This window comes from Diceros bicornis, chromosome 15 (genome assembly GCF_020826845.1).
Source record: "Diceros bicornis minor isolate mBicDic1 chromosome 15, mDicBic1.mat.cur, whole genome shotgun sequence".
Taxonomy (NCBI): domain Eukaryota; kingdom Metazoa; phylum Chordata; class Mammalia; order Perissodactyla; family Rhinocerotidae; genus Diceros; species Diceros bicornis.
The window spans coordinates 37,367,337-37,388,835 of record NC_080754.1 but is presented as its reverse complement, the minus strand read 5'-3'; the positions used below and the strand labels follow the sequence as shown (position 1 = coordinate 37,388,835).

Below are 21,499 nucleotides of genomic sequence, written 5' to 3'. Positions count from 1 at the left end.
GACTCCTCTCGACACAGAGCTTCAGCGGGGCTTTTCAATCTACTAGGGGGAGGGGCACACAAGGAGACACCTGGGCCATCCTTGGTCCAGTGTTTGCTGTGGGCCATCTTGTTAGAAAGACCATTCCTAATGACGTGCTCAGTCCAGTGTTGAGCCATGTCCTCCACTCCCAGAGGATGGCCTCTATCATCTCCTCTCTCCTCCTCCACACGACGCCTTCTTTGAAAATGTCACCATGTGCCTCTCCTATGTAATACGGCACAGAGCTAGACCTGCCACTGCCTATCACAACACAAAAGGCAGGCAGGAGCAGAAGTCCTGCAGCAAAGAGCCCCTGTGTCATCAGGAGCACCGGATAAGGTGTGACCACTGTAAACTCGCCAGATGTGCTCTGAAAGATGACTTTTTCCTGGTTTATGAATGCATCTGAATGGAAAGTGTTAGAATGGTATGAAAGTTAAATCAGGCTTATCCAAATATTAGCAAATCACCTTTACAGGAGAATATTAGGCAATGAGATAGTTGCAAAAAATCAAAGTCGGACAGCCACGAGGGTTATGGCCCTATTTCCAGAGTAGCAGCTCCCTGGCTCTACCTAAGTAAGCAGAAGAGGTGTGTGTGTGTGTGTGTGTGTGTGTGTGTGACAGCCAGAGAAATGGTCTCCTCCCCGGAGGTTGTGGCTGTTCTCACCACAGCAGCAAAACTGGCCTCAGAGCATCAGTGACACCATCAGAGAGAGGCAGAGCAGAGGCGGAACTGAGGCTTGTAGGCGCTGGTGGGTTAGATTGCCACCCAGCAGTGGGGCTCCCAGTAGCCTGGCTGGGGTGGGGGGAGACTGGCTGACATGTTGTAAAGTGGCAATCACGTAGCATTTTATGTTAGACTGAGCAAACATGAATCATTCATATCAAGAAAGTGGAGAGCTGATGGAAGTTAGGGCCTAAGCCCTACCCCATCCACTCCAGATGACCCCGTCCCCCTCCTGCCCCCTTGCCTCAGGTTCTCTGGTCAATAACTTTTCCCTGGACTTATCTTTGAGCTCATGGACAGAGACATGAGTCCATGTCTCTGGAATAACAAACTGACTTTGGACTTACATTTCATTACATCAGAAAGTAAATCAACCTTGAACTGTTAGTTTTGGATTTTTTACAAAGAGATAATGCTGCCACCTCACCCCACCCCCCGCCCACAGTCTCCTGATTACACGTGGTCTCTGTTGGTTTAAACTTTCCTATTCCTTCTTAAATGTGATGCTCCCCAATTTCTTTTGGCTAACTGTCATATTCTCTGTTCACTTCTCAAAATGTACTGTTCATTAGCTATTTATAATGAGTGGACATTGTTGTCTAACAGCAATCAAAGGACAAGGACTATCACTGTCATTTGAGAGCACCACTCTCTCCTGCAGGGCACTGCTGACTGCCCCCGGGCACTGCTGGTCCTTGTCCTGGGCACCACCCCAACTGCTGGACACTGCCCTCTCCTGCCCCAGCTGCAGCCATGGAGCACCCAGGGTCATGCCAAGTTCGGTGCAGGCTATGGGAGAAGGTCTCGTGCTCTTCTGTGTTATAGGCTGTCAACAGGCATCAAAGCAGAAATGCTTGAACTTCCTGAGGTCCTCTGGGGACAGCCCCCCTTCAGTTCTTTCTTGAAATAGGACTCAGATAATGAGTTCAAAGCAGGGCCAATAGACAAGTCTGAGTGACGGACACTATTTTGTTGTTCCCTATGACCACAGAGGTGGCTTCAGGACCAGGTGGGCCTGTCAGTCCTGGCTTTATTGCAAGGAGGTAGGGTCTGCCCCAGAAGGCTCCCCACCCCTCCTGCAGATGATGTCCTGTCCTGTCCCGCCAGTCCCCAGACACACAGCAACACAGCCTAGGAGGAGACTGAGGCTCTGGGACTACACAAAACCTGCTAGCTATCTATGTAACTCTGTCCTATTTAATTCAGGAGAGGGGGCTCCAACTTTTAGAAGCCATGGGACATTTATATTGGAAAAGAAAAACCAAAGCATGTTGATCAAGTGGGGAAGTTTAATATTTATGAAAATCAAATGGGAACATAACAAAATGTATATTGGTGTGTCATTCATGATCCATGTTTTTAACAGAAATAAAATTTCAAATGCAAATTTCAGGATAGTAAGATTGAAGATAGAGATCGTGAGACGTGTAAAAGAAAAATGCCTTTTTCCTTTTGAGTTGTCTCTCGTGTGTTGCCAGGGAATGACTACAGGTGAGTTTATGAGTGTCAATGCTTGCACGGTTTTCTGGACCACTCCAAGCTTCTGTTTGGGGAAGCCCACCACTAGGCAATGAAATGGGGGCCATGGCAGTGTGGGGGAGTGGGCAGAGGACAGAATGTGCATCTGGTTGGAATTCTGCCTCCACCACTGGCCTGCTGTGCAAATCTCCACACAGAACTTGCATTATACAAGATGGTGATAGAGGAAGGTAGACGAGGGGGATTCCCGACTGAATTTCCTCCTGGTCTGTATTTGATCTATTATTGACCTATTTAAGTAGTTTTCATTTTATTTCAATAACCATACTTTTCAATTAAGAATTTCTATTTGATTCTTTGTTAAATCTGCCTCTCCCCGCCCCCTGCCTTGCTTGGTGATTTCTATGAATAACATGGCTAAATTTAATTTATTAGTTGGACAGGTACCTAGCAGAATGGTACTGGGAGGAAAGGACTATGAAACACCTTGAGAAAAAGGCTGCCCTTAGAAAGGCCAGCTGAGAATGGCCCTGCCCTGAAGGAGCCCACAGGAACAGCTCAGGAACAGGACTTCACATTCACAAGGATTTCTTACCACTCCTCAAGCACAGTCCATACTTCTCCATCTCTTGACTTTGCCAACATATTTCTTCCAAGCCATACTCTCATTTCTACCTGTTCAAATCCTGCCCATCCTTCAGGGTCAAATTCAAATGCGTCCTCATCCATGCTGCCTTCTTTGCTCTCCCCCTGCCCATCCTCAGCTGGGAATGATTCTCTCCTCCCGTGAATATCTACAGCACTTGGTTCCCCTATGTACCACTTAAGATCAACAGGACTACGTGATTTCAACAGGCTACGTGATTTCACTGCTCGATGCAAAATGGAAACTCAGGGCCCTTTGTTTAAAAATTATTAAAAATTTCAAGATGGCTATAGCCGAGCATTATTACACCAAGCGCAGGGCACTTCTAACACGTGCCCAGTCAGCCGGCCAGATGATTACCCTGGGAAACTCCAGGGGAAACGGAGAGGCCCACTGGGCAAATGCAATCATTTAAATACCCGTTTGAATCCCCTCCCAGAGAACCTTCCTGAGCCCCATCTCAGCGCTCCAGCACCCACATGCCTGGCTCTCCACCTTGCCGGCACGTAGCTGAGGGCTCTGCTCCCCGAGCCTCCCAGCCACCCTCACCTATACCTACTGCCCCTTATCTCTGAGTCTACCTTGTTGATTTCCATGGTTGGCCACTAGCACAAGGAACAGGGAAGAATCTATCAGATGTTTTCCATGATACTGCTACCTCCCTTTCTCTTTCTGTTCCCTCCTGTTGCCAGAAGTTGCTAACATACGGTGCCTCTTTGCCAGCATGTTGGTGCAAAGGCTGCACTCGTATTCTTCCGCCTGCTCTGCTGCTTCTCTCCGACTCGGGGGTAATATCGATGTTTACTTGATGCCAGGAATGTTAAGTGTGCCGTCTCATTTAATACTCTCAACAATCCTTTACTGCTATTATTACGCCTTTCACAGATGAGTAAACCAACTCCGTGAGGTTAAGTAACTCACCAAAGATGATAAAGCTAAGGAGCTCTTCCTCTTAGCCACTAGGTTACACTCCCACTGTATAGGCTAATCGAAGGCAAAGACCACACCTTAGTCACATCATGTCCCCATGATTTTTTTGCTTTTAGTACTCATGTGTTATTGGGGTTATCAAGAACTCCTGTTTATTGATAGCTTACCATGTGCCAGGCCCTAGGCTCAGCGTTTTGCAAATGTTATCTCACTAAATCCTCAGCTCACCTCTACTAACCAAGTTTTATTGCCCATATTTAACAAATGAAGAGACTAAGGCTTAGCAGGATTAAATCTCGTTAGGTCCCATAGCTGGTAAACAGCGGCACCAGGGACTGTCCTGACTTTAAATGCGAGGCTCCTAATCAACCTAAGCTGCTCCCATGCATCCGGCCCCTCTCTATCTTACTCACCCTTACCTTCCTGCTAGTACCCATCCTCCCACTGCCTCCGTCTCCATTAGAATCTGAGTCCTGGAGGCTCAATTGTTGCTTAGCCCACCAAATGGTTTGGCTGCCTGTTGCACAATCCCAGTGCAAAAGAGAAACTCGCCCACATTACCTGCCCTGGCCCTATGATCAGCACCTTCTCAGTTTCAAGTTTTCACCTTCTAATGTCCTAAGAACACCAGAAGCAAAGACTTTCCACGTCCCTAAGTGTTTTCTGGAGATCAGACAACAAGTAGTAAAGAAATGGCACCAGCTGAGAGCCTTGCCGGATTCAAGACATGTGGAGACTAGGTCCCCTCTTACAGGCCTTCCAATAGCCTCATACACTTTCCCTCTCAACAGTCATGAAGTCTAATCTAGATGATCTATGGAGAATGGCCTCTCTCTTTGTTGGTTTCACTGTTAATCCTTTGAGAGTCCAGATAAATCTCTGGAAACCTGGAGAAATCCTCCTGTCTTATGAGTAGCAATTGGCCTTTCCTACCTCCTTTCCTGGTATTTTCTGACTTGTCCCTCACTGGTGGACACATGTGCGTACACAGGTTGACACCCACTGAGCTATATAGTTCGACTCCCAATCACAAGATGATTCAGCCCTTTTTTTTTTTTTTTTGGCTGAGGAATATTAGCCCTGAGCTAATATCTGTTGCCAATCTTCCTCATTTTTTTGCTCGAGGAAGATTAGCCCTGAGCTCACATCTGTGCCAATTTTCCTCTACTTTATATGTGGGTCACTGCCACAGCGTGGCCAACGAGTGGTGTAGGTCCATGCCTGGGATCCAAACTCGCAAACCTGGGCTGCCAAAGTGGAATGCACCAAACTTAACCACTATGCCATGGGGCTGGCCCCGATTCATCCCACTTTATAACCATTGGTGCCAGTCTTGCCTATCCAATAAGATGATGAGGTGGTCTCAAAACAAAGTCACCTGAGAAGTAACTGAAGGAACAGAGATGATGGAGGTCAGAGGAGGATAACAGGATGCAACATGGATGTTTCTAAATACCTAAAATCCAGCATACAGGCCAGGGAACTGATTCAGTCTAGGTAGTTCCTGAGAGGAGAATCTGGATCCATTGGTGAGGTTACAAGGTAGGCAGGTGTTGACTTGACACGAAGGAAACTGGTAACTTCATAGTTACTAGAACGATTCAACAACAGAATGGGCTGCCAGGGTGGTGGAGAGATTCCTGTATCTGAACATCCTCAAGCAGACACTAGACACTGGAGGGAGGCTCCAAGTTGGGTGGGAGGCTGGCCTAGAGCCCCTCAGTGATCACACACAGGGCTTGGTCTGTGCTTAGCAGGAGGCAGGTGCTGGGGATACATGATTGAAAATGACATAGACACTGCTGTCCTCTGAGAACCTTTCCAACTCAGGGATTGTGTTCCTCCACATTTAACGTAGGTTGACAGCAGGAACCACAGCTTACACTTCTCCCGTGTGCTCATCATCGCTAAACACGGTGCTGTGGAGTCAGACCCAACAGTGAGCATCTGGAAGAATGATGCCTTCCATCTGTGTATCCTTAGCACCTAGCACAATGTAAGAAATTATTTTTGAAGTTAAGGATGTGTGTCCAGAGAATACTCAATACTAGTCAGTAAATGGATCCACAGAATCTCCAGTATTGACTCACTGTCAAGAAGACCCATTCCAACCCCAGTAATCTACATGATGGATAAAAGAGTGCCCAAATTTACTAAGGTGCAACGAATTGCTTGACTCCAGTGGCTTCATTATAACCATACCACCCTTGGATGGTAAAGCCACAGCTCTTCTGAATGTCTCTGTGTCCAAGAGCCCCAGACAGCACATGATGGGGCTCATTAGAAGACGATGGCTTCACCTCTCATCTTCCTTCTTGTCTAAAGAGTGCCACTCACCTCATTTTGAAGGTATCAAAATTTGATGACAGAAACAAGAGCAGGAGCGATGGATACGATTCTCTGCATTGACTAGCACTTCCTGGAAAACATTTAACCAGAAATAACGCAATCATTTACCTTTTATTTACCTTCTAAACCTGAAGTAGAGATAATCTCAACACTAGCCGAGTCATCACTAAAATCAACAGGTCAAAGTCTCTTCTGCAAAATTGACCTTTAGGTATTTTCTACTGACTGAAGTTATGTGGGTAAACTAATTTTTTTATTCTTTTAATTATTAACCAAACTCAATACATTTTTCTATTTCTTTTGCTTGTCTTCAAATACAGCATAGAGCCATGTTTCCTATTGTTAAAAATAATGATTTACTCGCTTTTAGACAGTGCCCAGCAACCAACCTCCTCAGCTTTCTTTGGGCCCTATATTCTTTTGGTTTGGGGTTAATAGAGAAAAAGTGATAGGACTAAATCCAGGCTCCAGCACTGTGTGGTGTGGTCAAGTTCCAGAACCTCTCTGAGCCTCTGCTTCTTCCTCTGTAAAGGAAGGCATATGAGAATAGTACAGCTCCCATGGAGTTATGAGGGTTAAAGCACAATGCTTTTGATAGAATTAGGAGTCAATAACATTAGCTCTGATGATGATATTTTCCTGAGGAGGAGCTGTTCCAGCCTCAATCCCCCACCCTTCCTTTAACCCTAAAGTGATCTCTTTTTCATGAGACAGAATGATTGGGTGGGTGTCAAGGCCACACTGAACAGTATATAGTAGGAAGTCTTCTTCCAAACAAAAGAGAATGGAAAGTTTCCCATAGTTTCTTATATGATAATGAAAAGCCTACTGCAAGGATCGCTGTGTTCTTGAGGCTGATTTCACACATAGGATCACCAGCCCAAATGGTAAAAGAACTTTCCTTGAAAAAGTAGGAAGATTTATTGAAGTACAAACTTTTTTTCTATTCTGGGTTTAGATTATGTCTCTTCCTCAAGGCTGGGAACTAAGGTGTGACAAAAGAGAGGCCTAAGGCACAAAATTTAAGGAGGTGCAACCATGAGGATGAGTGCCTCCTTAAATTTTCACCTTCACCCTCTCCTTTGCCCCATCCTAGTCCAAGCCCTACTGTTCTCCATTTATCCTCTCCATTTGGATTTGCAGAGCCAGGTCATGGTTGTGTGGGCAGGATTGGAGGAAAGCTTGCTGAGCCCTTTCTCCACCCAAAGAAAGGGAATAATCACTTCCGGTCACTGTGGTTTAATAATTTTTGCCACGCTGTGGCCAGGCCCATGTCTCCCAACTTTTTTTTTTTTTTTTTTTTTTTTAATGTTCAGTCAGCTTTCTCTCTCTTTTTTTTTTTTTTTGAGGGAGATTGGCCATGCACTAATATCTGTTGCCAATCTTCCTCTTTTTTCTTTTTTCTCCCTTAAGCCCCAGTACATAGTTGTGTATCATAGTTGTAGAGCTGTAGCTCTTCTATGCGGGAAACTACCTCAGCATGGCTTGATGAGCTGTGAGTAGGTCCCCGCCCAGGATCCAAAACAGCGAACTCCGGGCCACCAAAGCAGAATATGAGAACTTAACTGCTACGCCACTGGGCTGGCCCCCAACTTTGGTGCATTGGCACTGAGTACAAAGGGCTCTTCCAAATTATTTCCAGGGCAACTGGTGCTAAGTTACCTTCAGAAGAAACCTGATGGGACCTTGGACAAGAGTAATTTGCATTCCATTGACAGATGTTTTGCCTTGGAAAAATAAATCCCAATCTGTCTCCACAGGACAAACATGATCATAATTTCATATAACAACCTATAGATCTTGGCTAACCAGATGTTGCCGGATCAAATGGGTCAAGGTGAGCGCCTTCAGGACAGTCGGTGTCTTCTCATCACTCTGCGTCCCGGCACCTAACATCACAGGTAGCAGGTGTTCAATAAATACCCATACGAATGAAGAAGCACTAGGCTTTCCGAAATCACTACTCGGCCTTGCAGGAACTAGGCCCTTTAAGCACCAGAAAGGGCAGAGCCAGAAATCTGGCCCAATGATTTAAACACCAACCACTGCCACTTCCTCCCTGCGAAAACCAATTGTTCCTCTGGCTTTTAGTGACGTACACTTGTACATGTCTTGTTTTGTGAGAGGCTGGGTTTCTAGCTCTCACTGCTTGACTTGATATTTCACCCCCTTCTAGCTCTATCCTCCCTCTCCGAGACCCGTGTCTGCTGGCAGGGCCCCGACAGAACCAACCCCCAGCAACTCTGACCCTCAGCTTGCCACGATCCCTCTTGTCCTGGCTCCTGACTGGCAACTATAAACACTGAATTCTGCCTTGGAATAGTTCAAATGCTTCGCTGCCCCAGTGGAGAGCTCTATTGACAATTTCAGAGGACCTGGAACTCCGCTGCCATCAGCTGCCATCTTGAGAACTCCGCCATCGGCTGCACGGGGGCTCCACCCAGCAAGCACTGCCCAGTGCCCTGCTGCCATCTCCTGGAGGTGGTTGACCCTCTTCCACTCCTCAGACCTTTGGGCCTGCTCTCCTCAACCAGCTCCAACAAGCCCCTGATATCCTCAGTAAACTATCAGACATAGTTAGTGTGAATGGAAAGAATATCATTTTAATGCAGTGATGGGGGCCTCAGAGAAAAATGCACAGATAAGTAATTGAAATAATCAGATTAATGACTAGAAAACGGAACAAATGCCTATCTCCTATTGCCATGCAAAGAAGCTGGAACCAGGTGGATGAAACTGATCCAAGATCACCCACGAATATATGCATTCGGCATGTGAAAATCTTTCAAAGTTTGAAATTGGTGCTGTCAGGCACAGTGAAGTACCTATATCCTCCCTTTGGCATCCTTTGCTACAGCTTTCTTGGAAAACATAACAAAATATCATCTATTGTCTTCTTCACTATCAGTAAGTAAATGGCAACATTTCCTTCTAAGGAAACTGAAAAAATGTGAATAAGGGGCCATTTTATTCAGCATGACACCAAAGTTACTTTAGTTTGTAAGTATTAGACACATCGCATAGCTGAGATGAAACCAAAATGTATATTCATAAAATACATTTTAAAAGAGTTCTGATGATTTTCCCATATCTAAGTTCCCACAAAAGTCAGCTTGGAAACAGTAGCAGAAGATATGAGGGGCCGGCCCCGTGGCTTAGCAGTTAAGTGCGCGCGCTCTGCTACTGGTGGCCCGGGTTCGGATCCCGGGCGCGCACCGACGCACCGCTTCTCCAGCCATGCTGAGACCACGTCCCACATACAGCAACTAGAAGGATGTGCAACTGTGACATACAACTATCTACTGGGGCTTTGGGGGAGAAAAAAAAAAGGAGGAGGATTGGCAATAGATGTCAGCTCAGAGCCAGTCTTCCTCAGCAAAAAAAAGAGGAGGATTAGCACAGATGCTAGCTCAGGGCTGATCTTCCTCATAAAAAAAAAAAAAAGAAGAAGAAGAAGAAGAAATGAGGTAACAGCTGAACTGATATAGCACACATTGGAGGGGTATGAATTGGCATAGCCTTTCTGATAGGCAATTTGGCAAGAGAAATTAAGAGTTTAAAAATGTCCAAATCATTTGAATCAATAATTTCGCTAATAAGAATCTATCCTGAAAAAATAACTAGAAAGCCAAAGATTCCTGAATAATAAATTTCATTGAAGCTTTGTTTACGATAGTGATCAACTGAGAATAAACTAAATGTCCAACAATAAGAGAATGGTTAAACAAATTATGATACACACAATAGGATCATAACTAGTCATTAGAAGCATGCTTTTTAAATCTATTTAATGACATGGGAAAACATTCAAGTGATAACGTTAAATGAAAAGAAGGAGAATACAAAATTGTATATGCAGTATGATCTAAATTATATGAAAATAACTCCCTGCATAGAAAAAAAAGATGAGATGGAAATGTACCAAAATATTAACACCATTTATCTCTGGGTGATGAGACTGTGGATGAGTTTTGTTTTCCTGTTTATATGTGGTAGGACGATACGGTGAGAAACTAATTGCTCTTTACTATGTGCTTTGTTTTCCTAGCATGAGCGAAACAAGAAAATACCTAGTGCTTTAGAAATTGTCACCCATGCAAGATCCAAGAACAAAGATACCAAAAGAAACGCTCCAAGTGTAAGACAGAAATGATCAGAAAGGATGAGTGAACAGAACTTTCTTTCCTCCCCCATCCTCAGGTTGGTTGGCAGTAGAACCATCCCCAGAACAGTGTGGGAGTCCCAGAGCAGAGGAGACCCCAACCTCACTTCATGGGTGGGGTGAAGGGAAGGGGTACAGGGGTGGCACAGGGAGATATCACATCGCAGGGAGAAGCCCCCTGAGGAGCAGGGTGGCACCAGAGCAGTGGAGGGGCGATGACTGCAGGGGGTGCCTAGGCAGATGGGCTTGAAGGCAGCTTCATGAAGCCCCCCACACCCTAGGTGGGCACAGCAGCCAAACTGCCCCAGCCCTTAGCTGAGAGAAGGCTTGTAGTCTAGAAAGGGTCCCACAGCTGAGATAAGGGGACTCCTGATCAGAGGACGCAGGAGGACTGTCTTGCTACAGGTTAGATGGGGACAAGCAGGACTTTAGCCCATTGGTGGACGTGCCAGCTGGACATGCCTGAGGACCAGATGAGACAGGTTACCTGTGCAGATGGTGCCGCACAGACACTTGCAGCACAAGGCAAAGGTGGGCACCCCTTTCTGCCCTTGAGTAAGGTGGTATTAGCGTAAATCACGCCCTCCCCACTTCAGGCTTTCTTCTAACACCAGGGGGGAGAAGAAGCATAAGGGGCAAATAACCCTAAATGGAATTGGGATTCAACTGAAGTATCTGGGAGATCAGGTTACCTGGAAGTGACTAGATTACATTTTCACAAAAGAGGGCTCAGAGTCAGAAATTCAATTGTGTTGCAGAAAATAGTTATATTTTATACACCTGATTTTATGACATATGAAACACGTACTCGCTGCATATATATTTTGTGATTTTCAAACTTAATGACGATATTTTGTATTGTAAAAGATTATTTAGAAGAAAAGCATAGCATCCACAAAGAGCTGCTCAGGAGTCAAGGCCCTGAAGAAAATGAGGCATAAGGCTGATGGAAGATCGCGCCTGGTTCTGAGGGTCATCCTGCTAGATGACCAGAGCTTATTTTGTGCCTCTAAGAGCCGGGAGCCCCCTCTCGGAGAGAACGTGGAGTCCTGACACTCCTTCTGAGCCTCTGTCATTAAGATTCTGTATACGTATATAAGCAGCTGGGAGAAATTGTGAAAATAGTCCTTATAGCTAGCTACCTTCTCTGCCCCATCACACATACCCCTTCGCTTACCCCCCTCCGCACAGCAAAAAAATATCATTAAGATTCCCTGTAAAAGGCCCCCTGTTTTTTTTTAAACCAATTTTTGTTCTCTGAAGCAATACCAAACAACAGAACAAATTGACCCACACGCAATGATGACCTCTAAATATTTGAAGAACAATGTTGGTCACCATGTTAGGGCTTCTTTGCTTCAGGCTACACCAAGCCAAGTCCTTGTACGATATTTTCCAAGTCCCTTGCTATCCTGCCCACTCTCCTTAGAGGCCACACTTGGGATTGTCAAGGGTGATGCCTGGAACCAACACGGTGGCCCCGAGCTCTGGTCACCAAGACTCACTCTAATTCTGCTAAGGCGGCGAAGGGCATTAAGGAGGCATTTGTGTTCTTTGCTGTCTCTGCAGTATCTCGGCCTGTGGTGTGGGACTGGAACCCAAAGCTTTGCCAAGTGAGTGGCCATCAGACCACGGCTCCCCTCTGCTGCACTCGCACGCTGGCTGGGGGCAGGGGGCCACTGGCGCCCACCGCACTCAGCCACCCAGGAGACCCAGGGGAGTGCCCGTCAGTGCAGGGCCCTGGCAACGAAGTCTGGAGAAAAGAGGAGAAGGGAGTAGGGAACCCCACACTGCTCTGCTGGCCATGCTCTCCTCAGCCCTGCAGCAGGAACGCCCTCCTCTCACCCCCACTCCCCACTTTGGGCAGAAATATCTCCCTTCCTTCCTTCTTTTCTCCAAGGATGCTACTCAAGCTCTTGGCATCTCCTGTAGTTCTCCCTCCTCACCCTAGATCATCTTTACCTTTGCTACACTGTGGGCCTTGTCCTCCCTCCAGGACCCCTCTTGGCAGAGATAATCCTCCCCGACATTAGAGGATTTTATCAAATTGCTGAATAGCCGCCCTTTCCCCTCACAGATCCCATGGCACCCTCAGATCACAACAGAGGGCATTCCCTCTACAGCCAAACCCACAGCACTCCAGGGCCGGCTGTGCTGGCCTCTTCTCACCTTGGTGCACACCTCATCCCCTCACTGCCTCTTCTCTTGGCTGCTGTTACCATGTTCTGGCTGACTTTGGAGAATCTCCCCCGACCCCACCCCCAGCAGCATTAACTTTGGCAGATTTCTTGGGGACCAGCGATGTCCTAACCTGTTTGTTTTTCCAAGGCTGGTGTTTGCAGAGGTTGTTTTGGGAGCAGACCAGAAATCATCCCACATCCTTATGCAATTCCTCTGGCAGGCTCCAACAGATAAATAAAGCCCTCGGCCCCTCCATTGGTCTATCTTTCCCAGCAGAGCACCTTGGGTTGGTCCCGAAGCCTCCAGCCACCTGCCTACCTGCCAGCACCTCTCTGGGGCAGCCATGAAGGCCCTTGTGCTGCTCTTTTGCCTGGCTCAGCTCTGGGGCTGCCACTCTTTCCCGCATGGCCTGGGCCCAGTTTATAGGGAACTGACCTGTGACGACCCAGAAACAGAGCAAGCAGCCCTGGTGGCTGTGGACTACATCAATAGCCAGCTTCGTCAGGGCTACAAGCACGCCTTGAACCAGATTGACAAAGTGAAAGTGTCGCCTCGGGTAAGTGAGCCTGCCGTGCATCAGCCAAAAGAACCTGTGCCTGGGACTCAACCAGGTGTCTCAAAAGATCTCATCTCCCGACAGAAATGAAATGGCGGACAGGCAAACTCTCTGATTTCTTCCCAGGAGTGAGGGAGGGGGCAGGCGGAGGGCAAAAGAGGAGACATTCTGTACTATAGTCACGGGTCTCAGGGAGGGTACTGGATGGGGTGTGGGGAGGTGTGCATGAGAAGAAAAGGCTTTGAATGGTATTTGAAGATCACAGGTAGAAAGTGTGGCTTGCTAGAAAAACTAGGCCCCAAGAGACTGGATTCTAGTTTCCAACTGCCACTGACTGGAAACCACTATCTTTTCTTGCTTCCGTTTCTCTGGATGAAGACTGAAAGTCAATGAAACTAGCACTTGACCGTTGCCTACTATGTGCCAAGCCCTTTCACATTTCTCATCTTCTTAACCACCCCCCACTCCCACCCTGACCATCCTGTGTGGTAGGTATTATCCTTGTCTTACATAAGAGAAGCCAAGGCTCTGACAAATGAGGGCATTCTTTTGCTCAAGGTCATATAATCAGTAAGCATCAAGCCTGCTCTCCACAAGCTGCCTCAAGAGAGGTACCCACAACCCAGAGAGATGTCTTGGCATGAACAGGAGTCACTGCCTCACACGCTGGACAAGAAACCAGTGCAGTCTGAAGCCAGTGACAATGACGATCAAGATGGAGAATATGCCTCGGGGGTCATTTGAGAGATTTGGAGAGGTGGGGAAAAGGCATCTGTCTGCTACCTATTTTGAAATTAGATTTCATATCTGATGAAGGATAACGCTTTCAGCAAACATTGACTTCAAGCCTTCTGTGGGCAAGAACCAGTGTCAGGTGCTATGGGCAATATTAGGTTGAACCATATGAAATGGCCACTTTTGTATATTAAAAGCAGTCAAATAGAGGCATTTTAATGGTTCAACCTAATACAAAGGTGACAAGGACATAGTTTGTGCACACGAGAGATTTACAATCCAGGAAGGAAAACACGGTAAACATCAGGACATCTGGACTGACTGACATCTGATCTCACGATGGGACAAAATATTTGAAATCAGGATTGTCCCAGATGGATTTTAGGAGTGCCCCAACCGTATTGAAGTTCAATGGCGGTTCAGAGGAATCGCTGATCCCTTCAGGGAAAATAAACACAGTGTGCATATTTGAAGGAAAGGTAATGAATGGACATTGTGATTTTCACTAACCTCAGAGCTTGAGAGTTACTTTCCTTGAGAAACTCAGGAGTAGCCGGCTCCTGTTCTTGCAGCTCTGAGTCTTGGGGAAGAGAACTTGAGTACGTCTGAAGTGGTAAAACATGGCTTCCTCCGGGAGAGGGGATTCCGAGGCTTCAGGTACTGATGAGTCAGGCAGAACGGAAATGAGAGGCAAGCAGAGCTGGGCTGAAAGAGAAATAGGCATACTTGTACCTTCTAGATTTTCCGGGCTTTGAAGAAAGGATAGAGAAACAGGTAAACTGGCAGGAACAACTCCAAGGAGTATACAAGCTCCCCTATCACTACCCGCCCCGCTCTTTCCGGTCTGTAGTAGTGACTTATTGCTTTCCCAGCGTCAGAGAGGTTCCCTCTGCCCTCTCATCCCCAGCAGGGGGCAGCAGAGAGGGAAGAGAGCAGCAACTTTGCATCCTGGCATCTACAAGCTGCAAGACAAAAAGCCAAGGACAACAACTTTTCCTTCAGGAAGGAAAAGAAAATGAGGAAGGATGGAAAGTAGATGAGTAGAGGGAAGGAAGAAAGAAGTAGAGGGAGGGATAGAAAAGATAAAGAAGCGACATTAAGATTTGGTCCTACATTACCTCCTTTGCTGCTTGACTGAGAAAAACCCAAAGTTGGCCTTTTCAAAGCACTGCTCAAAAGGTGGAATTTTAAAAATTAAGTAAGTATCAACCCTCGCTTTTAGCTTCCAAACAGAGCTCAAAGTGCTGACTGTGGGTCCATCAACCTGTGCAAGCCCATGCCCTCTTCTTCCTTGCAAACACAATTTAGTGCTTGCCCAGCCAACTGAGGAAGACCAGGGAAGCCCTGGTCGTTGTCCTGTCCACTGGGCAGGCCAGAGCTAGGTGGGGTTGCAGGCGACCAGTAGGAATGACTTTTCCCTCACCTCTCCAACAGGGGGTGTGTTCAAGCCCAATGGGGCTCACACTTCAGCCTGCTCAACAGGGTCAGGGGAATAGGCTGCTCACCTCTTCACTCTGTCTCCACAGCAGCCCACCGGAGAGTGGTTCGACCTTGAAATAGACACATTGGAAACCACCTGCCATGTCCTGGACCCCACCCCCCTGGCAAACTGCTCCGTGAGGCTGCTGACCGAGCATGTGAGTGTCCCTCTTAGGGTGCCTGCGGGTGGTGCCCCAGCCAGCTCCACGGTGGTTCTGCAAAGAGCCAGCCCTTTTTATCCAGCTTCCCAGACTGCCCTCGTGGCTAGCCAGAGTGCAGTTTCTAAAACCGCCATTTGATGCTGCCTTCTGTGGGGCTGATTTTTACAACGGTTCAACTCTCATGTTGTAGCCCTCCCTGAAACCACAGTGTAATGTCTCAGCATCAGCCAGTGAAGGGGATTTTGTGAGGCTCACCTTTGACAACCATGCCTGAGGGACCGCTCCCTCCCCAGTGAGCAGTGAAGGCCAGCCCTCCTCCTGGGCCCTCACTGTGCCTTTATTTCTTCAGGCTGTGGAAGGAGACTGTAATGTCCGACTTCTGAAACAGGACGGCCAGTTTTCCGTGCGGGCTGTAAGATGTAAATCCAGTCCAGGTAGAGATGATTATTATCATTCTTATTTTTACCTTGTAGAGAGTGAGGAAGGAACCTGAATTGTTGTCAATATAATTAGTTCTAGCCACTTGGTTGGTGAAAAAATGAGAAGCCAAATTTCCTGGGTTGGGGGATTTGAAAACTCCTTTTTAAGGAGCTGTTCTCATTGGAGATGAAAATTGCCCCTTGATGAGAGGGACTCCTGCAGAATGTCAGCGTGACAGGAACCACCTGAAGGGTTAGTCAGAAGCCGTCTGGAGCATGTCTTAGCCCTGTCTAAATAAGCTGAGCTGGGGTGAATGCCGCGGAGAAGAATTACGACCCAGATCCTGGTTTCTTTCTGCGCGCAGACTCGGCCGAGGACGTGCGCAAGGTGTGCCTAGACTGCCCCCTGCTGGCCCCGCTTAACGACACCAGGGTGGTGCACGCCGCGGAGGCTGCGCTGGCCGCCTTCAACGCCCAGAGTAACGGCGCCTATTATCAGCTTGTGGAAATTTCTCGGGCTCAGCTTGTGGTAAGACTGAGCCCTTTGGACAGATTGGGCAGTTTGGTGGCACTTCGGGAGTGTACGTGGTGAAGCAGGGGTGAGGGACAGAGCAGGCACAGGAGCAGGAAGGGGAAGGCAAAGAAGGTGGTGGGAGACAGGGATTGAAAAGGTCCTGACGGGTGTGAGGATCCTGAGTGTCATGAGGACCCAAACGACCCTCAGCGCCTCCTCCGTGCTGAGCCACTCTAACATAGCACATACGCCAGGTCTAGTTAACACCAGGGCTCATGTTCAGCTGGTGGGAGTTCCCACATTATGCAGAAGCTCTCACTGTAAATTCACAGGTCTCCACATCCTTCTCACCCATCACCGCTGCACCACACCAGCGCTCTCATAATTGATTCTTATAAAGGCACGAGCCTACTTATACAGACAGGCATTCACAGGATCCTAAAATGCCTTTTGAATCATTGAAAAAAATCTAATCATCCTGTGGATAGTTTAGCACATTTGAATGCAACAGAATTGTAATATTTAAGAAAACTGGTATTCCAGATACCAACCATGGCACACTTGGAAATGCACTGGATAGGTGGTAATTCTATTAACCAGAATATGTGATTCTCAGAACACCCCTACCCCAGACTATACCAAATAACAGGTATTTTATTATTGGAAGTGTCCATATGCTCCGAGAACTATAAGAAAGAAAAGCACAAGTATCTTCCAGACTTTCACTTATATTTTTCATTTGACCCTGCTCTATACAATAGGTGGGAAGAGGTAGTCATCTCTTTACTTTCCCACCCCAACTTGGAGTAACCTGAACCTTGCATCTCAAAGTGCAGCCCCAAGAGGGAAGGCAGGGTTCCCATTCAAGTCAGTGTAAGGTCGGCCCTCTGGGTTCCTGCTTCCTATTTGAAAACTAACCTCTGTCCTGAATGATGGGTGGTGGGTCCCTGCACTTCCTTTGGGGAAGACCCCACGCTGACCTCTGTATAAAGCACTTCAGTACACAATGCCACAATAACTGCCCTGTGTAAGACATCGGGCCATGTTTCTTGGCCACACAGTGTGGTCTACGTGAATGGTGTTCCCTGGAGAGTGCAAGGCTGTGGCCCTCACTGCTTCCCTCCAGCCTCTCCTTCCCTGCCTTTTTCATGCTAAGTCGTGTTGTCTCATGAGAATTTTCATTTATTCTCATCAGCTTCTTCCAGTTTCTGTCCGTGTGGAGTTTGCAGTGGCTGCCACTGACTGTGTTGCTAAAGAGGTCATAGACCCAGCCAAGTGCAACCTGCTGGCAGAAAAGGTGAGTGGGCCAGGCCCTGGGCATAGCTGATAGTAGAACAGAACCTCCTCAGAGCAAATTAGTATCTTGGGGCTGTGGAAAAAGGTAACAGTGCAAAATACCCACTCCCCATGGGGACGGGTCATGCCAGGCCTTCCTCTGGGGTGTCACCATCCCCCCCTTAAAAGCTGTCACCAAATCATCTCACCCACTGGAGGTCCCTGGAGTTAGGAGAAAGACAGAGGCTGTTTCCTAATTAAGCCGGGTCGTGCCCAGCTGATGTGAAATATAGATTTTTTTCTAGGTATACCTATGATATGAAATCTTTCAAGCCCTTGAGCCAGTAATGTCTACTTCCAGGAATTTAGCCTAAAGAGATCATCAGAGATGTTTGACAGAAATATATCTATAAAGATTTATCATAGATACAAAATGACCCCCAAAAGAGCTGAATGTCCAACAGGTAGAAGTCATTGAATAAAATATGGCACATCAGTAAATAGAGTATTATGCAGACCCTAAAAATTGTGCTTTCCAAGAATAATGAATGATATAAGAAAATGCTATCATATTATATAGTAAGTGAAAAACACAGGATACAAAATGGTATAGACACAATGATCTCAATTTTTAAATGATATTTAATAGCATTTAAAAAGAAGAAAGAAATACATGGATGTTAGAAGTTCTCCTGGGTCACCACCATTTCTGGGATTATGGGTGATCTCTCACTCTCAAAGCATGTCTGTATTTTCTACATTCTGTGTAGGGGTATCTATTGTATATCTTCTATAAGCAGAAACTGTAAACGTTAGGAAAAAGATTTTTTTAAAAAAATGGAATTAAGAGTTTTTTTCCTTTGACATGTTGGAGTATCAGTGAAACTGGGGGAGAAATATACTTTTTGAACCAGTTCAAATAATTCCTCTCTTTCTGTGGGCAGCAATATGGCTTCTGTAAGGCGACGCTCACAGTGAAGGTCGGTGGGGAAGATGTTGCTGTGACCTGCACGTTATTTCAAACACAGGTAATGGCATCATGGATATACTTGCCCTCATCTTCAGAATACATTTTTGCAGTGCGTTAGTAATTACCGGGCGTTTGCTGCCCTGTCCTTCTGAACACCACAATATAAATAGCCCTAGGGTATGTGGAATCATCAACAAATGGAAGGACATTTCAGCCATGCCTTTTCCCACGAACTTGTGGCTACAGGGCAGAACCATCCTAGTGTGTCATTGACAAAGCCACCTTTTTATTTGCGGGAGGTGGGAGTGGTTTCCTGAGTTGCTGAGACCAAGTGACCAGATCTTTCTGGCAGCTCCCAGTGGCTGCAGGTGTAGATGACAAAGAGGGTGACACCGCTGGTGAAGGTTAGCCATAGATGGGGTGCTTTTGTTCATGGGATGTGTGTGTAAGTCCACTGTCCCCAGGAGAATTGATGAGAAAGGGGGTCAGCTACCCAACCCTCATAGCTCTGATGACAATCCTTTGCATCTAGGTAGTTCTTTCTTGCCAGATTCCTTGCAAATAAAAGTTATTACTGTGAGAGAATTGGGTGGGGTTCCACCCAGAAACATGGGTGGCCTTGTCTGGGAGATGAAATGTAGCTAACCTAAGGAAATGGGCCTCTCTCCAGCCTGTGCTCCTGCAGCCCCAACCAGACGGCACCGAAGTGGGGGTCCCCACCATTGTGGCAGAGCCAGCTGTGCCCTCACCTCCTGCAGCTTCCCTGCCTGTAGCTGCCCTGGTGGTAGGACCCGTGGTGGTGGCAGCTCAACAGCTACCCCCACCAGGGCACCGGGCACACTATGACCTGCGCCACGCCCTCACGGGTGTGGGCTCAGTGGAGTCAGCCTCGGGAGAAGCGTTCTTCGTGGACAAAACACCCAGAGTGGTGCAGCCTGGCATTGCTGTTTCTGCCAGTCCAGTAGTCCGCCCTTGCCCGGGGAGAATCAGATACTTCAAGATCTAGATGAAAGTCAGAGGTGAGAAAGTTTGGCACAGAGAACATGGCCACCATTTTGTCCAAGCCTGGGTATGGGTGGGGGCCTTGTCTGCTGTCAAGGCAAGTGCTCCATGTGGTCTCGATTAATATCAAGCCTTGACTCCCAACTTCTCTTCATTCTTCAGAGGACAAAAGCAGAGCAGGGGTGATGGTTATGTTTGCCAGCAACTTGATTGTCATTGTTTTGATGCTAGGCAACCACCATTGTATTCTCTGCCTTCCTTTGACTTCACAAAAACAATTACAACTGTGACTTTGAGAGGTGCTCTTGCCAAGCTCATAGGTGCTTGTTAATAAAAATGCCTCAAGGATCTTCCCTAATAAAGAAGGTTCTAAGCTGAAATGTGGTCGTGATTATTGCCTACTTCATCCAAGCTCACATGAGTGGTCTGTCTTCCCAACAACCACACCACAAGTGTCCCTAAGCAAAATCAAAGTGAAAATAGAAACAAAATAGAACAAAAATCTGCTGCATTGCTACTGCTCACAACCCATAGGATATGCTCATTTCCTTATGAGAAAATAATTCTTTCCATTTCATAAGGGACGGAAAATATTACTAGAGGAGGACCAAATGCCTGAACTTTGTACAGACAAACCAACCATTGGTTTTCCCCAATGACCAGGTGAGGTGAGATTGGTAATTAACACAGGAACCTCACTTTAATTATTTCTGTTCATTATTTATGTTTAAAATAACTGTTGATTGTACTGCATACACCTCATTGTATATTGATGGATTGGTCTTTCTAGCCAATCCATTTTAAGGCCTCAAGTTAAAGCTCTGGTTTGTAGTATGAATAAAGGAGGAACACCTGGACAGGTGAATCCAGTGGACATCTGTAGACACCATTCAAGTGTTCAGATAGCATAAAGGAATAAACCGTTTTTATTATAGAATAGTGCCTAGAAAATTCCCATTTTGCTCTACTAGCATTAGATTGTTCTGAGCAACCTAAGGGATGAGTCCTTTCAGATGGGATTTTAAAGAAGTGGGACTAATAACCAGTTGAGTGGCTTCACTTGAACCAAGGAGATTTAATGAAGCATTGACACTCAACTTATCACTCTTGCCTAGAGGTTTTGCCAATATTCCAGTAACCAGAGGAATGGCCAGGAGGGTGGGAAAACCATTAGGTAACTCAGAAGCCAGGGAAGATGAGGTATGGTCAGCTGGGCTAAATGCTGCAGAAAGGGCAATGAGAATGAGGATGGAGAAAAGGCCATTGGGTTAGCTGACTGACTTGGAGGTCATGGTGACCACTGGCAGATGCAGTTTCACTGGAAGGGCGAGTGGAAAGGCCTGGTTGCAGAGAGTTGACTGGTGGTTTGTGATAAGGAAGCAGAGGGGCACATGTATTCCCACTTTCAAGCGGTTTGATGGTGAAGGGTGGGAGAAATAGGATGTAATCTAAAAGAATAACTGGGTGGAGGGAAAATTTCTTTTTCAGGAAAGAAGAGTTTTGAGTGTATTTAGGGCAGAGGATAGGAAGAGATGAAAGAAGAAAGAGAGAAAGGAGATGATGGGGCAGGGTTCCGGGGAAGATATTTAGTGTAGAGCTGGAAATGGGACAGTCTGGGCAGCTCAGCCAAGGATTCCAGTCCTTCCTTGAGGGAACTTGCAAGAGGTTCCTGAAAAGGCACCTTTCACCCAGTACTAAAAGAGACTCATCCACTTTTCACCCTTGCTACACACACAGGTGTGCCTGTGAGGGAGCATGTGGAGTATTAGAGTCCTTTCCACGGCAGGTGGTGGACACCCAACCCAAAGTAGCTTAAGTAAAAAGAGGAATGTTACCTCCTTGTCTGCTGGTAATTCAAATGGATGAGTCTTACCTCAGGCACAGCTGGATC

At 46.7% G+C, this 21,499-nt stretch overlaps 1 protein-coding gene and 1 long non-coding RNA gene across 3 annotated transcripts; one reads left to right on the top strand and one right to left on the bottom strand.

The window, feature by feature from the left end:
* Positions 1-2,019: 2,019 nt before the first annotated feature.
* On the bottom strand, positions 2,020-14,610 carry LOC131414881 (uncharacterized). Of its 2 annotated transcripts, XR_009222256.1 has the most exons (3): positions 14,299-14,610; positions 6,143-6,224; positions 2,020-5,791 (listed from the first exon to the last, which is right to left on the bottom strand). It is a non-coding gene; the product is annotated as an uncharacterized LOC131414881 (long non-coding RNA). The 2 variants fall into 2 exon arrangements; XR_009222255.1 differs by having other exon boundaries at positions 2,020-6,224.
* On the top strand, positions 12,841-19,802 carry AHSG (alpha 2-HS glycoprotein). The gene is made up of 7 exons (XM_058556159.1): positions 12,841-13,053; positions 15,315-15,425; positions 15,778-15,862; positions 16,213-16,376; positions 17,557-17,658; positions 18,581-18,664; positions 19,277-19,802. The coding sequence occupies exons 1-7, from the start codon at positions 12,841-12,843 to the stop codon at positions 19,610-19,612; spliced, it is 1,095 nt and encodes a 364-aa protein (XP_058412142.1). The 3' UTR covers positions 19,613-19,802.
* Positions 19,803-21,499: the final 1,697 nt, after the last annotated feature.

Bases quoted from the DNA above. Each gene is read 5' to 3' on its own strand.
- AHSG (XM_058556159.1), top strand. From the start codon at position 12,841: ATGAAGGCCCTTGTGCTGCTCTTTTGCCTGGCTCAGCTCTGGGGCTGC. The intron at 13,054-15,314 runs GTAAGTGAGCCT...CTGTCTCCACAG, and splicing joins AAGTGAAAGTGTCGCCTCGG to CAGCCCACCGGAGAGTGGTT. The intron at 15,426-15,777 runs GTGAGTGTCCCT...TTATTTCTTCAG, and splicing joins TGAGGCTGCTGACCGAGCAT to GCTGTGGAAGGAGACTGTAA.